Here is a 17,417-nt window from a genome sequence, read left to right as displayed (position 1 = left end):
CCAACCACAAAGTTTATTTTATTAAACTGTCCCCTCCCCTCACCTTAACTCTTTTCAGCTACTACCACATACTGTACCAGCATAAGGGATGGTGTGTTGTATAATATGGTTGTATTGAGCCACATTGGATTTTATGATTATGTAACTAGCTTGACTAAAGTTCGCCTCAATTAATTCTTGCTTTTCTTTTGAGAGTCATTTATAATGGCTCTATTTCATGGATCAGTAGTGGACAGACAGGCCGACAGTCTTTGCTATCACTAGCACAGTGATAGCAAAGACTGTCGGCCTGTCGGTCCACTACTGATCCATGAAATTGTGTACAGACATGCATGCTTCCCAAAACATCCTCTGACATTTCCTCTAGTGCCACCATGACGCTAACATTTGTGGTTCATATCTTAACAGCGGGTGGATTGTCATGAAATGTGCTACAGATATTCAGGGTTCCTGGAGGATATAGTCAAATCACTTTGGTGATCCCCACAATTATTGGATAGATTGCTGGGAAATTTGTTACACACATTCATGGTCCCCAGAAGATATGTGTAATAACATTATATAGACATGTATTAGAATAAATCCCTTGAGGTGAACAGAAAACAAAACAACACAAGTACATTCACACATACACAGACAAAAGCCCTCCCAGGCGTAGCTGCCTCTCACCCACAGACTCCCCCCAAATTGCCAAAATAAATACAGTAAATGTACACATACCCATAGTGTCCTGAACTATATATATGTATTTACATGCGCTTACTCATTAAAAATGAATGATTGTTACATATCACAGGTAGGCATAGACATGCCTTAAAGAAATGAAAAGAGGTAAGGAATCTAAGTGAACTGGGTAGGTTGTTCCAATCAGAGCTTTACATTTAAAGGTACATTGCCAAATTTGTTTTGAAATATTGGGAATGAAGAAGAAAGGATTCTCAGTATGCCTTAACCTATGCAATACATATATAGAATTGAAAACATATAATATAAGATAATTACAGAATATGCATTTAACAATAAATTGCATCTAGTGAAAATGCCTTCTAGACTAAGGTGTTAGAGACTTATACATCAGACAATGATGGGTTCTATAAGGACACCTCAGAACAAATCTACAGATACTTTATTAAGTATTATAAATTATAAATTATATTAAGAGGACAAATATTTGTTTCTGGGGTGTTCTGATAGACAACATCTGCATAATCTAGTATTGGTAATATCAGCTGTGAAATAAATATTTTATAATATCAGTCTTCCCTGTGAAGCTGTGTGTTGGGATAAAGGAATATATAAATAAATTGGAACTTCTAAATGTGTATCTTGCAATAAAGTCAATTTGTTGAAAAATAGAGAAACACTATTCTTAATTATTTTGCCTTTTTTTAGAGACACATATTGGCAAACTGAAATATCACAAGCAGCACAGGCATAAACCATAGACTGTATAACATATGGACGTAGTCTCCCTGACGTCACCCATAGGTTTCTGAAGAGCCGTTTCGAAAAGCTCAAAGTGGGCGGATCCTGCCGTCACCATCTTGGCGGTGACACCACAGTCTAACTCTCCGCTAAACTAAAAATAGGCATTGTCGGTGGAGCGGAGGATGAATAGGGAAATTAGCTACTGAGACCAAAACCGTTTTTGTACCAGGCTGCAAACGTGTATTTCTGCTGTACCATCGGGTTGGATGGAGATTGCTCCCTTCAGCCTCAAGTGGCCATTTGAAGAACGGCAGTTGTAGGCACTTCCGCATAGGCTTCACTGCTCAGCCCCAGAGTTTCCCGCTTGGCATAAACACTAAGCCTTACACAACACCCATGCACCCTGCTGCAGCTGCAGCTGCTGCTGCTGCTGCTGCCATTTTACAGCGTAGTCATGGCAACTAAAACAATGTCTGCTATAGCATGGGGATGGTGTTTAGTTTAGCTCAGGATAGGGAAGAATATCAGTCCTTTATCATGTGCATGTGTGTAAGAGGAAGGCATGCGTCACTAGGTGTGTGTGTTTTTGACGTTTTCTGGTTTATTCATGAATCACCTTGAAGTCACCTTGCTCTGCAACCGAAGACCAAAAAGAACACAGCCTGCCCACTTCACCAACTGTAGATACCAGATACCTGTATGTGCATTGTGTAAAGGGATTTGTAAGAGGAAGTTGCTGCTTGTATGATACTTATATTTTGACACAGCAGTGTAGGTGTACCTCTGAGTAAATTTTGTGTGTGTGCGCACGTGCAGTAATCCCACAATAATGTTGTTCATTTAGGGGAGAAAAGCCACTCACTGAAAGCTTCACCAGTGAAATGATTTGTGTTGAGTTCACAGCTCCCTTGGGCAGTGCTTGGCTTCCTCTGGTGTGTGTCTGGGTGAATGACGTCATCCTGCTACTCCACTTTCCACCATAAACCTCTTTCAGGCTGAATTATGAAATGGCCAGTTTCTTTAGTGGCCGTGTTATTGTCCACAGAACTACACATGATCAAAGCCCTCATGTCATACCTTGCTGCAGTGATGCTGGCTGTGGACAGAGGTGAAACACATTTGAAACTTTGTACCAACTCATGGACATTTAGTTTTTAGGTAGACTGACCTGTACCCTTTCATGATTAAATGTTACAAACATATGGTTGGTATCTGGATATGTAGATAATTACATGATCATGGGGCATTTGCGGTTACACCTTGCATTATTAAGCATTGTTGTCCATATTATGATTGGACTATTTTTCTTTCTTTCTTTCTTATTATTACTACATAAGTAAGTGCTCGTAGTTAAATGCATTAATGCATTAATCTGGTACTCTTCGAGAGCAGAATTAGAGGGCCTTTCCAAGCCATATACTATAGCTGGGTGCGGCACACATGGAACAAATGCACGAAGTGAGGGCCAGCAGGGAGGGGGTCCTCCCAAACCAAGTGGCAGTCTGTGCATCCGCTAGTAGTGAAGCCCTACTTGTTAATGTGCTCTCTTCTTTTTAGCTAAAATGTTTGCCGTCTAAAAACTTCTGTTGTCCAGTCCTCTCTGTCCTGTTATTACAGACATGTCTAAGCTAACTGCGCCCCTTTGACTCGCTTATGGACTTGCATCTTTTGTCGAGCCGTGGTGTCTCGGCCATATGGAAAATGTTGTTTGTTAATGGACGCTAAATACTAAAGAAATGACAGTAGACAGTAGGTTTCTTTTTCTTTCAATTATTGTCCAATATCTTGACATGTGAACACAACATACTGTTGGCTTTGTTTTAAGGCTGTATGTTTGGTTATTACAAATGTCGCTGGAGTTTTGAATGCAATTTCTTCTTCTTTTAGCGCCTTGAGATTGCTTTTAGCTTTGAAAGGTGCTTTATAAATACAATTTATTATTATTATTATTATTATTATTATTATTATTATTATTATTATTATTATTATTATTATTATTATTATTATTATTCCTTCAACTTCAACTTTATTGTCCCCAAGGGGATGAAAACCCTGCAGGAAAACCTCCATCCACATTAGCAAGCATTGTATTAATCTAATTAAGATGTTTAAATACAGATTGCATGTTAACACCAAATTAACCTTGGATCAGTTTCAGTATGGGGAAGTTGATTTTGGGTGAACAAAATTACTTGTTGATTTTTTTTGTTGTTGTTGAATTGTTCCACATCAGGGCTTAGATGACTACTACATATCAGCAGCAGTTTAGATCCTCTCAATAATTTGTGAGATTAATTAAAAAAACCTGTGTTTTTACGCTTGAGCTACAATGTATGAGAGCCTTTGCCTATTGAAAAGCATCAGAGAGACTGATGTGATAGTATGGAAAATGTAGTCCACTGTTTTTGAACCATGAGTGACCCAGTGAGGAGGTGAGATCTCGACAAATCGAGTCAACAGGGAATTTTCCTGCTTGTGTATTCATCTGCTGACAGCTCCTGTCAAAGTCTATACACACCACAGATCTGCAAGACGCAGCCAAAGTTTCTCTCCGGCTTTGTGTGCAGGGATGGTTTCAAGACTTTTCACTACAGTATTTCTGTTCATCATACTGTTGATGTGGACGCTGTGATTAGCTGATGAATCATGTTTGCATCCTTGACCACAGCACCCCTTTTCACATTATGTGTTGTCTTTCTTTTATTTTTCAGAACATGGATAAGACACAGCTCCCATCTGTGACGCTGATCGTGGGCTGTGGAGTATCTTCACTGACATTGTTGCTGCTCATCATCATCTATGTGTCTGTCTGGAGGTGAGATGAAGTGAAACATTTAGCAGTGAATGATGCAAGGTGGTAACATCAGACCAACAGTTCAACAGGTGCACTGTGCACAGTGCTCTTTGAAACACACCTGTCAGTTAACCTGAGACACACAAAAGGATGGAGGTGTTGTCATTAAGTGAAAGTTACTGATTACAATGCTAGCATGTGTTTGAAGAGCAGTTTCAATATAAAACTGTGTTTGTTGCAGTGCTTATATTACTGGGCAGACATAACTTTATCTTCAGTCTTTTATATATACGTTTGTAACTGACATTAGTATTTTAACAAAAAAATATAATGGTAGTATCCAGCCTAATGCTAGCAGTAAACATTAATCAGCTAATGCATTTGGTGGTTTTATGTTTGTCAATGAAGCAACTATACGTTCTGAGCTGCAAGTAGTTAAATAAAATACTGAAAGATATGTTTTTTTTTGTTTCCTATATTTTCTGTATAAATTTAGAGGGTTGGATGAGTTTAGGCACACATACTTCACTCAATTGAAACACTGACACTTTGAGGCTAACCATGCCAAACACACAATGCATGGTTTACCATCATCAAATCCCTAAAACTATAATCATTGTTTCTGTTTTTCTTTCTCTTTCCTGTCACTGTCTTGCAGGTACATTCGGTCAGAGCGCTCAGTCATCCTCATTAACTTCTGTCTCTCCATCATCTCCTCCAATGCCCTTATTCTTATTGGACAGACACAGACACGGAATAAGGTAAAGACCAATCCCAAGACCAACGTATCGGTTTACGTATTTACGATTACAGTTTACGATTAGTATTTACCTGATGGCATATGATGACAGTGATGCAGTGATGTAGAATCTTACTTGTTGCTTTTTGCTTTCTCTGTCTTGTCCTGTTGTTTCAGGTCTTATGCACCCTGATTGCTGCTTTTCTTCATTTCTTCTTCCTGTCCTCGTTCTGCTGGGTTCTGACGGAGGCGTGGCAGTCGTACATGGCAGTGACGGGCCGTCTCAGGAATCGCATCATACGCAAGCGTTTCCTGTGTCTCGGCTGGGGTGGGCCTTCTGTCTGGTGTTCCTATTTGTTCATCTGGTCTTTCTCATTTCCCCTGTGTTAATGTACATTTGTATTTCCCTCCCAGGTCTCCCTGCACTAGTAGTGGCTATCTCTGTGGGATTCACCAAGGCAAAGGGATATGGAACACCAAGCTAGTAAGCATGATTTCCTATAGCTGCAGTATGTGCCTTCACCTCTTTAACTATTAATGCAGGGATATTACACACGGTTGGGGGTTTATGTTTGCAGCATAATTAACCTCTCTCTTTCTCTGTCCCACATATCTTTAACTATCTTTATTCTTGCCATGTCCTCAACTTTTCACCTCATTCTGTCCCTCCTCTTTGCACCGCATGTTTACTCCCCCTTCCCTGCCTCATTCCTCCATAATCTGCGTTTCTTCTAATCATGTCTTTCTACATCTGTATTTCCCTGCTCCTCTCTTTAGCTGCTGGCTGTCTCTGGAAGGAGGTCTTCTCTATGCATTTGTTGGACCTGCTGCAGCTGTTGTCTTGGTATTTCCTCTTTCCTCTATTGTTTGTCTTTGTTGGTTTGCTTTTTAAAAATATACATTAATTCTAATTTATATCAATAGCAATAACAGTTTTCACTTTAAAAAATAGCATGTTAAGTCTATGCAGGTTTTGTAAAAGATTACATTTTTAAAATGTCAACTGTGTTTTCAATTCAAAAACAGTAAAACATATAATGCACTACATAAAAAAATAAAAAACAATATTAAAATGACAAAAATAAACACAGCAAAGCTAGTCAGCAGTTATAAATACAATTTTCAAAAACATATGGCCCAGTAATATAATGGTGTTCACTGTACATTTTAAAACATTTATCAGTAAAGGTCCTACCTCTTGTATTAGCTCTCGTTTTCTCAGTGTATATAAGAATAATATTTCAGTGTAACAGTAAACAAATAAGATCACACAAAGTGAATAGGCCATGTCTCTCCCTCTACCCTGTTTCTTTATCTTCTCTGCTTCTTCCTTTCCTTCTCTGCCTGCTCATGTTCTGCTTTACTTCCTACTTTCCATCCATGGCTTGTCCATTCCTTGTTTGCTACCTCCATTTCTTCCTTGCCTAATCCTTTCCTTGTCTTACCTTCCTCCTTGTCTTACCTGCCTCCTCCTTTCCTTCTCTTACCTGTCTCCTCCTGTCCTTCTCTTACCTGCCTCCTCCTTTCCTTCACTTACCTGCCTCCTTTCCTTGTCTTACCTGCCTCCTCCTTTCCTTGTCTTACCTGCCTCCTCCTTTCCTTGTCTTACGTGCCTCCTCCTTTCATTGTTAAATCTTTTTTTTATTTCCCTTGGTCTTATAGCTTATTTACTTCATATTTTCCTTTCCTACTTCTTTCTTCGTTCCCTGCCTTCTCCTTCCCTTGTAAAGTTCCTCCTTTACTTACCTGCCTCCTTTTTTGTTTCCTCCTCATCCTCTTATTTACCTCATCCTTTCCTCCCCTACTCCTTTTGTTTCCTACCTGCCCCCACCTTTCCTTTCTTGATTCTTCCTTTCCTTTCTGCCTTTTCCTTTTACTAATTGTTCTCCTCTTTCCCCTTACTTACCTCTTTATTTTCTCCCCTGCCTCATCCTTTTCTCACTAACTTAAGTTCTGTGCTATAGTGTCCAATAAGTATAGTAAATATTACAATTTATTGTATAATGTTAAAGATTGGATTGGAATGAGCAAATACTAATATAAGCACCCTGTATTTCTTGGTTTATAACACAGACAACCACTATTCGATATGTTACATAGCCATGAACAATACTAGCTTCCTGTTGGCTGGCAGACATACATAATTCATAAACATAATTCTAGTGCATTTTGACAACTCCTCAAAATCCCAGTTGGCGCTATAATAAACTCCCGATAATTCTGACATACTGCTAGTTTTAAAAGTGTCCATAGTGTGTTCCATAATGCACTCCCAAGTAAATAACAATTTAGATAATGGACTTAGTTACATGAATGAATATAATTATGGCAAGGGTTCCTTTTTTCCACTCTTACACCTGCTGCTTAAATTAAAACAATGACATTAACCATACAAATCAAATAGAGACACATTTATTTATAAATGGTCACCTCAACTCTCCTGGTGTTCAACCTACATCTGGGGTAAATCACAGTCTTACACCCTGGCAGTACACACACTACAGTGACACGTGTCCTTTTTTAACTAATCAAATCCATTCGCTTCTGTTTCAGTGATTCACTTCCCACCTACAAGTAAACAGCTTGTTTTGTCCTTTTTACACACGCTGCTACTGCTCCAATTGGCACCCATACTGGAGGCCCGGCCCAGTGAGCAGCATCAGAGTGGCTGCTACAAGATATTTTTATAGACTGTGAATCCTCAAAGCAGTAAAATTATAGAAATAACTACAGTCAAGGACAAACCCTCCCCCACCTTTGATTTCACATAGCTTATATTGTATGTATTATGTCTTTGTTCAAAAATGTATTAATATGTTAGCAATCCATCTTTTCAACCATGTTTTAACTCTCATGCTTCATTGGGTGCCTGATAGTTTTTGTCACTAACATTTGAGATGGTATAGTCTAGTATGTACAGTTCAGAGCCTACAGTAAGTACAGCTGGTGTGTGAGTGAGATGACATTTATGCGCATGCTGCCATCGTCTTGTCATGAAGAATATCACCATCACCATCATCATCATCATCATCACTAGACCTGCATGTTCTGAAGTAATGAAACTGTCTTTGCTCTGCTTTAATCATGTGCCTCTTCTCTTTGGCAGGTTAACATGGTTATTGGGATTCTCGTTTTTAACAAACTGGTGTCCAAAGACGGCATTACTGATATGAAACTAAAGGAGAGGGCGGGGTATGCCTTATACCACACATCCATTTTACACAGTGACCTATAACCAGCCTGATAGCTCAGCTATGTGGAGGGACTAGCGACGTCACTGGCTCTTTGCCTGAAATTATCCTCGGCCATCATTTCAAACTTTGACAATTTGGTTGAAGATGGCACTCAATTTCTGACACTGAGGAAGATTAGAAAAAAAGATTGAGAAATGTGAATGAATTAATCCAAACATAAGATCTGAAAAAATGTCTTATAGCTAAGGCTATGATCAGTGCTTCTTGAGCATAGAAGAATGTTAGTAAGTACAAGAACAAAGTGCTGGCTGGTTATTGGTCCTGCAGACTGAGCAAGATGATGACTCATCTCATGCTTTCTTTTAAGTTTTAAATGTGTCACATTTTCCTCCAGCTGCTCTCTGTTTACAGGTGTTGCTATTGATGTAAAGTTCTGTAAATCCATCCGTGTCTTTTTTCTCCTCTTTGGTTATTTCTAGTAGAGGGAAGCAGGGCTTTATAACAGCAAGATCCCACTAAAAAATACATTCTAGGAAAAAGACAGTTCATCACAGCTTTGGTTTGATTTCCGTAGCTCTGGCCAGAGGTGTTGTTGGTTAGAGTAATACTGTACTCAACTCAAAGTAACTGCTGAGATAGCAAAAATGGTGACATTGCTAAAAATAAATGAAAGTAAGTTCTGAAGGTGCAAGAAGTCTCAGCACTTACTTTGTGTAAATACAACGCTATTACAAATGTCATTACCAACAAAAACAATGGCCAGAGCTACAAATATAAAACACTATTTTTCTTGCTCTCGTTGTTATTCCATTAAATTGTTCAGTTCAGTGAAGTTATGCAGATGAGAGAATGGGTTAACCTGACAAACCAGTTTACTACTTTAAGGTATAGGGCCTTTTATAAGAGGCACAATCCAACATTCCAGAAAGAAACACAAGATTGCTTAGAGTCTTCCGGAATTATTGTTTATAGAGTTTAATCCCTGAGTTAAATACAAACATAGGTTGAGAATGTGTTTGCTCTAGATCAGCATGAAGACTGAGCGCAAGAGTAACTAACTGCTAAAATGCACCTTCCAACAACTTCAAAGTTTCTTTTTCATACAAGATATAGCGACAGTTAGCAGCAACTGGATCATTTGAAAGTAAAGGAGCAATGATTCTAATTCAAGCTCCTTCTGTACGCACAGCACACTGGGGACATACAGTTTGATGCACGTCAAAACACCTGCGCCTATTGTTTGCTATGGATGTCCACAAACAGTGAGGAGATGCAAATTATTATCTTGTATGTGATACATTATTGTACTATTTCCCAGTGTCGACGTGCATCAATTAAATATTGGATGTATGAATATATGTTTCGTCACAATGAATAGTTTGTCTGTCTGTATGAAGCGTTCGGTGTGTGCTACAGGCATCAGTTGACGTGTGTCAAATGATGACATTCCTCAAAGCTGCCATTGTGTGTTAAAGGTTGAAAGGATAAGTATAGTGTCCTGGTCCATTACCCATCAGACAACATGGGACGGCAGGGAGCAGTCCATATTAGATGTTAAATGGTAAATACCCACACCAAGGCAAATTTGAATAATACATTAGACAATATATTGTGGCTTTGCAGCAGTTAGCAGCAAACAAAAAGGTGACTCTTCGATGTATCTAACTAGCTTACGTGCTAACAGGAAATAATGTGTGATGATGAAATCTTTGGAGTTGTTGGAAAGTTTAGTTTTTTTCACGTTTGAGTGACGGTGTTTACCCTGGCTTTATGCTGTTTCACGTTACTCTGAACACAATCTCGGAACCAATTGGCTATTGGCATAACGACGATAAGCCTCTGGATGCAAGGGGCGATATTTCGGAATTCCAGTGTAGCTAGCAGAAATCCAGGCCAAGACGTTGTTTACAGTCTGATTAGCAGGCTGAGACGCTAGACAGGAGTTGAAGTTGAGAGTCTACGTTTCACGAGAAGCCAGTTAACAAGCTGATTTTAAGCTAATTAAAAGCCTAATTGTTGTCAGACGATTTTCGATGTGATCTGAGATTGCATTTCAGCCGATGCATTCCGCCTCTTTTGCTCTCCACACAGACTGTTTACCTGCATTCAACCAACAATGATTGGTCAATACTATTCGGACTACAAACAGAACCAGAACACTTCCAATACCAAATTATTGTCTGTTACCTGCAGAGTCTGCATTCATATGCAGAATCTGTTTTATAGATTATTCTAAACAATTCCCAGAATATGTATCCATTGCCTCATCTGACTGGGTTTGGCAGCAAACAATCATATTTTCCAAAATGTTGGAGTGCTCCTTTACATGTTTGATATAAGAATACCTGCAACCAAAGCTTTTCTTTGCACATTGTCATACTAGTGTTTTATGAACATGAATAGGTAAAGAACACATTACATTTTTAGCAAGGACACTGTCACTAATCATTGGCAACTTGAGTCTAAAATGTCATTGGTCAAACCACAGTGCACACATGCGCCCTGCTCCACTTTACCCCGCAGGCTGTTCTGTCTCCATTGGCATTGTTGGTGCATTCAAATGTTATTTTCTTTCTCTCTGAAAATGTTTGCTTTCTTCAATGATCTCTCTGTTCAACTGTACTTGTTTTTGTTGTCTGATATGTCATGTTTGAGTTTGCACAGAATCCCCTCTCTCTCACTCAGGGCTCTCCAATCAGGAACACATCAGTCTCAGAAGCCCCCTTCCATGTCATCAGTGATTGGGTAAAAAATAACTGCCAATCCCGCCCTCTTCTTAATGTATGGCTACCAGCCCTGCCCATCACCAAATCTGCTGAATCCTCTAGCAAGCACCTCTGATTGGCTTACTATTACCTCCTGCCTATTTACCTGACTATTCCTCTATTGACCTTGCCATTTATGCTACCTCCTGCTAGCTGGATAGAAAATAACACATTATTGCCTCAGGTTCTGACAACGTCTTTAGTGCTTTTAGATAAACTGTGACTGTTTCAACAATAACACATACTAGTTGCAGTGCAATAATATTAATATTTTGTATTTACTTAAATGGTGTGGGCATGTGTGTGAGTGTGTGTGGCTGCATTTGAGCCTTCCTTCATACTGAATGTAACTTCAGATATTTTCCCCTTGGTGCATTTTGTTTATTGATTTGTCACAACCCATGCTCAGATATCATTGTTCTCAACTCTTAAATGACCTTAAAGTCTTAAAGCGATAGAATCACAAAAAGTGAAGGCGCTTAAAGTTGAATTTAAGTGATAATATTGCGCTTTCATTCAAGACTTGAGCTAGGAAGTTCATTCTGGACATTGGGATAAGTACACCTGAGATTTCAACTCAAGGTCCACTTACTTAACACAACTGATGGAATTCTTTAGCAAATCAAACTCTTCTCAGTGGATGCTGTGAGTGGTTTTGGTCTGGTGTTCACAGACTGTTGTGTTGTGTGTTGCTGGTGTTCATTTAGTCTCTGCTCCAGGGCCCTTCCCTACAGCTATCATGCTGATATCATGCAAACACTTCCACTCAGGTGGGAGTCCTGTCTTTAAGGTCTCCCAGCAGAAAATGTAAGGTGTTTTAAGTTTTAACTTAATTGCATGTTACTTAAAGACCTAAAACTGGTCACAACATTGCCTTAGGAGTAGTGAAATCCATCAGCCTGTGGCCAAAGAAAGCTCAAGGATGCTAAAAGCCATTTTTGAACGATACATACCATTTCTTTTTTTAATACTTAGTCAGAAAGCCATCATCTGCTTGACTCATGTCTTCAGTGAGTGTTGAAGCTGTATCTCAGTCACCTGTCTAACCATTAACTGTACAGTATCTGCATCCTAGGCTTCATTAGTGTATGCAGTCCATCTTTGCGATAGTGCAACACAACAGAACCAGCAGAGCCAGAGATATCATCTTTTATAGTCCATCCATTGTTCCTCCTTTTCAAAACCGGGCGCCTGCTTTACCCATAATGCAACTCGACCAGAGAAATATTGGTCAGAGATTGGGATGTGTTTTGCTAGTCGCGGCTAATGTAGCTCCACACTCCCAGATTTCTTTCATTTCAAACTGTCTTCACTTGAGGCAGTTCATCAGACTTCACACAGCTCCCTCTGGAGCCACAAAGACTTTTGACAAACCTTTTGTTCACATATGCAGTTGTACTCTCCAACACCTGTGAACAGACTGATGTGTAAAAGTTGTGGAATTCATAAATACCCACGCCAGTGCATATTTAAAAACCTAAATGGCGTGCACAGATGTGATGAACGATAAAGTTTTGTAGTTTGTATTCGTACTTATATTCTTATTTATTTTTTAATTTCTCTATCTGCATTTATGTTTGTCCTTGTGCTGCTGCAACAACCAGGTTCCCCCTCTGGGGATCAATACAGGCTTTTCTTATCACTTCATTTAAGCTAATCTTAAATAGTGACTTGTTTTGACCTGTTTTGATCAAATCACATCTTGATCAAAACTAATTATAACATAACTAATTCATCAATTCATTTGTACTTTCATCAACTCTGTACTACAAATCTTTGAAATCTGAGATCCAACACTCACAGTGACCTTGGATCTTATCTTTTCTTCCACATACTGGACACATAAGGCAATTATTATCTTTCAAGCTTTTTCAGTTTTGAAAATGCAAATAGAAATTGCGAAGTGATATTTTGAGGCTGCCCATGCTTGTTGGTTAGGTTATCTGAACGTAATCTGACTTGTTTGAGATTCCGTTTATTGTTTGTGCTGATCATGTGGTGATTGTTGTTTGTAGTACTTTATGCGGTGGACAAAAAAAAAAGAAGGAAATAATGAGCCTTCAATACTTTGTTTCCCTTTTGGTTACCTCCCACCACCCTTCACCCACTCGCCTCTCCTGCGGGGGGTTCTCAAGGTTCAAATGCAAAGCATGTTTAATGAAGCTAATTCATTTGTGCAGCATCTAATGAAGCACTCAGCAGCATATGCACCAGACAGGTCTGCTCACGCCTCAGAGACAGGCCTCACTGCTGAGTCTCTTTCCCCACAACATTAGACGCTAATTCTCTGAGAAAATTAAAACGGACTGAAAGCCTGATTCCAATCACCACTGGAGTATGTTTTCTCCTTAACACTTATATGGTTTCAATCATCAGGCCTGTGTATTTACAGGTTGTTATAAAAGTGTAATCAAACATTAAGCCTTCAGATGAAAACCTGGTTTGTAACTTTAACAAGTACTTCCAAGTGTTCCCTTTAATGTAAAGCTCTGGAAGAAGTTTGACTCAAGGATTACATTTGACCATGGTTCATGATTGCCTAAATTGGATATTTATCTTTTTTGGTTTAATACATCTCACCCAACCCAACCCACCTTTTGCCTCTCAATCCTTAAATCCAGGAAAATGGTGTTGTATTTCAAAAAGTCTTGATTGCTTTTTAATATCACTGCCTGCAGCGTACATTTAGTGGCTGTATTGCTCTTTTATTTGAAATTGAATTTGTTCCATTATGTGATTTTTAATCCAGGCATCCAGGGGCTACAGAAATCGATTCACTCAGCTCTTCAACTTTTATTGTTGTTTAGCAGGAGCCCATATGGTAACAGATTAGTTTGTTGTTACTCGTCAATATCTCCAGCATTGTAGTCAGTCTTTTCCAGCAACTACACTGGAGAGAAATCCTGAATCCTGATGGTTTGGGGAGTTAAGTTATTAGAAGGAAAATAAAGTCCTGTAGTTTATCAGTGATCATACCTGGAAATTATCTGTTGCTTTCCTATTAGCTGTATACTGTTGGAAATACATATAGAAGAAACACCATATCCTTCAGGCAACTCATATAAAGCAAAATTCATCCAAACAACAGCTTTCTGTGCTCATCATTGGATCCATTTTGCAGTTTTGTCAGATTTTTGTGAAAAACTGGCCAGAGGCAGGCATTGTGGCATTATCCTGACATTGTTGTAGTATTAATATAATTGAATTTGGAAACAGGAAATGCTTCAGCGATCTAGAAAATCATTAGGTTTTGGTGTCAGTCCCTTATATGCACACAACAATGTCTTAACCTGACATTCAGGAGGATGAATTAAGTGAAGAAATGAGAAGGTTTAGCTTCCCATTTGAATGATTCTATATTAATGTTACTGTGTAGAAGCACATGTGTCTCCTGGATGATTCAGTGATACTACAGCTTTATGTTATGGCCATTAGTTTGAATTATTTCAATGTAGTTTGGTATGGCAATGGCTTAAAACATTAATTTGCCCACGAGTGTCTGGCATTTATGCTAAAGAGAAGATGTTTGTCACATTAGAGCCGGAGAAACTATAAACTATTTCAAGATGATGAAGATGAAGATGTGGTTTCTATAAGTATAATCGTTAGCAGCACTCACAATACAATATTAGCTCAGTCGTGAGATTCTTTTTAGATAAAAAAACACTTATTAACACTTATTGAAACGTTTTTAACAATGTTCTGAGATCTCAAAAAGAGAGAGAGAGTACAATGTTATCATGACCAATAGAATCAATAGCTAGGGGTACAAAGTAAGGCTCAAAATGTTACAAACCATAGTTTTTTGTGAATTGCCTGTCAGAATTGAACGCCTGTAATGTGGAATGTATTGATATTATGTACCTCTTTCATCACAACTTGAGCAGGATGTTTCCTTTGCGATACGGCTGTAAAGACAGACAGAGCCTGTTGCTTGCACGTGTGTATGTGGAGGCTTGTGTGTGTGTGTGTGTGTGTGTGTGTGTGTGTGTGTGTGTGTGTGTGTGTGTGTGTGTGTGTGTGTGTGTGTGAAAACCTCTGCATTAGCACCTGGCATTGCTCGTAATAAGCAGTTAGCACAAATTGAGATGTCCATGGGTGAGGCACATCCAGCACATCATCATAATCAGAGCAGTGGAGATGTAAATTCTCAACCGGCATATGAAAGGCATGAAATTAGAGATTTAGCATTTTGTATAACAAGCAGATAAATTAGTGGTTTTGGTTGAGTGGGTGAAATACTGACAATGCAGAGGACACAGTTCCTTCAGGTCATCAAACATTTGTGAAGAGATTCAGAGTAACATGTCATGTCTGACATGAAATATCCACCAATGGCTATGTCTTGGCCCAACCTCCCCTTTCTCCAGACTCACACACAGGTAAACCCAAACACACACACAGAACCGGTTGGACTGTAGCCCTGAGAGAGAGATTGTGCGAGAACACTGTGACTCACTGTTTGTGTGACTGTTTGTGTGCGCTGGTGTGCGCACGTGCATTTGTGCGAGTCTGTGTGTAGGTGCATTTGTATCTGTTTGTGTATGTTACAGCGTGTTAATTTGACTTTGCAGTCAGATGACAGTGCCACTGTACAATATGACGCTCAAATGTGCCAAGTGCGGAGTTATCTCTTCGGCTGACGTTTCCACCACAGCTACCAGTAACGCCATGTTAGTCCCGCTAATTATTTTTCCTTAACTCTTCTTACCTCTGTTCTATCCTCTACTGTACGCCTCCCTTCTTCTCCCACACTTGGTTGGTTCTGTTTCCTTTATCCCTATGTCATTTGTTCTTCTCCATGATGCCCTGGCAGGCAGGGTGTCCCTCAATATGAAAGGCTCCTGATGTTTTGTGCCAAACTAACTGTGTGTTAACTGTATATATGAAATTAATTATGCATCTGTGATTGATGATTGAATGGGAGAGAGAGAGAGAGAGAGAGAGAGAGAGAGAGAGAGAGAGAGAGAGAAAGAGAAAGAGAGAGTGTGTGTGTGTGTGTGTTTGTCCTTTAAGAGATCATAAATCATTAACGTCACAAAGCTGATAAGAACAAATGTTGAGCAGATAATTGCTATGTATGCAGAGAGGACAGCAATACACTTTCATTGTCATAGTTTGTGTGTGTGTGTGTGCGCGCGCGTGTGTGTGTGTTTTGCTGTGATCTATGAGTGCCTAGATGGATAATTTTCATTATTATCAACCTGAGCCTGTATTTTCTACTTTTAGTCATTGTACTAACAGAGTGTGATTATAATTACAGAGGTACAGTTCTGCCTCTTTTTTTGCAGGGAGTGTTGCGCTCTGCTAATCCACAAATACAACCTCTAAATAGTGACTAAAATGTGACTGAACAATCAACACACATCATTTCACTTCATAGTCTGAAATGTGACATTGCTGACACACTTCACACTTATTCTTCTGGTTAGTGGTTTTGACTACTGCTAGGAGTAACATGTGTTAAATATGTAGCTCATATGTAGATCATTTGCTCTAGAGATGGGCAATATACTATATATACTTACATGCACACACCAAGTCTCTCTCTTAATGAGCATATGAGTAGATCTAAATACAATAGGTAACATGTTTTAATGTTCAAATAATAATGTGGATTCTGGTCCCATCATGGTTCACAGCCACATATCAGCCTCTATTCTAAATACAACATTTCATTAGTATTGTATTGATGTATTATCTGTCTGTCTGGCCTGGCCAACATCAATGGATTACCTACTACATGTAATCCCTCTTGATTTTTACTTGTGTTGCCATGTTTCACTAGTTTGTTATGTCAGGTGAAGATAATAGAGTCATCTAAAAGTACAGCTAATTACTGCTACGAGGCTGCAGTTTGTATTCACTGCAAATACCGCCAACATGAACATAGTTATTTCACTTTAGTCTTTATAGCATATCTGAAATCATGAGGGTTTTACTGGGTGAACACATGTGTTGTTGTCACCTTGGTTTACCTTAACATTCCTGTCCCTACTGGATTGTATTGGAGAACAGCACTCTCAGCAAATGGAGAAGTTTGTAGTTGTGCAATCAAATTATTTTGGTCATAAACGATGAATATGGAAAATAAAGTCCAGATTGAAAATAACTTGAATTATCTTTTAGGTAGGATTCAGCCATTTGGCCGTGTTGACGTTAGCAGTGATACGTTTAGCCAGTTTTCAGCATTTTTAACTCCAATTTCATACAACAACTACCATTGACTACTGTATGTTCTCCAGAGGGTTACTGTGGGCAGGAGGGGAACGCCTCTGAAACACTAGTCACATAATGAGATACATCCAAATGCAAATGATGTCAAGGAAGATAATTGCCAACATCAGCCAACCCATTTACTGTATTGGTCTAGCCCTATTTAATACCAGAGGTGGAAAGTACTTTTAATTAGGTTGTGTAGAGTTATACTATTAATATTATGGTTTTCTATTTGTTGAACTCTGTTTTTGTACTTTACTAAATTGTGGAGGGACATA

At 39.0% G+C, this 17,417-nt stretch overlaps 1 protein-coding gene across 9 annotated transcripts in view; it reads left to right on the top strand.

Annotated features, from left to right (window-relative positions):
* Positions 1 to 17,417, top strand: part of adgrb1a (adhesion G protein-coupled receptor B1a) — a 150,244-nt gene that overhangs the window by 119,804 nt on the left and 13,023 nt on the right. For 6 of the 9 annotated variants that reach the window (XM_029450967.1, XM_029450965.1, XM_029450966.1 and 3 more), the window contains exons 19-25: positions 4,140 to 4,243; positions 4,881 to 4,983; positions 5,139 to 5,289; positions 5,376 to 5,445; positions 5,739 to 5,805; positions 8,068 to 8,153; positions 15,495 to 15,593. In XM_029450967.1, the coding sequence (XP_029306827.1) occupies positions 4,140 to 4,243; positions 4,881 to 4,983; positions 5,139 to 5,289; positions 5,376 to 5,445; positions 5,739 to 5,805; positions 8,068 to 8,153; positions 15,495 to 15,593 (680 nt within the window). Of the gene's footprint in view, positions 1 to 4,139; positions 4,244 to 4,880; positions 4,984 to 5,138; positions 5,290 to 5,375; positions 5,446 to 5,738; positions 5,806 to 8,067; positions 8,154 to 10,840; positions 10,901 to 15,494; positions 15,594 to 17,417 lie in introns of all 9 variants that reach the window. The other 3 variants (XM_029450972.1, XM_029450970.1, XM_029450969.1) reach the window with 2 other exon arrangements.

Source organism: Cottoperca gobio, chromosome 16, assembly GCF_900634415.1.
Source record: "Cottoperca gobio chromosome 16, fCotGob3.1, whole genome shotgun sequence".
NCBI lineage: Eukaryota > Metazoa > Chordata > Actinopteri > Perciformes > Bovichtidae > Cottoperca > Cottoperca gobio.
Note: the sequence above shows the minus strand (reverse complement) of the source record. Positions and strands in the feature narration are given on the sequence as shown.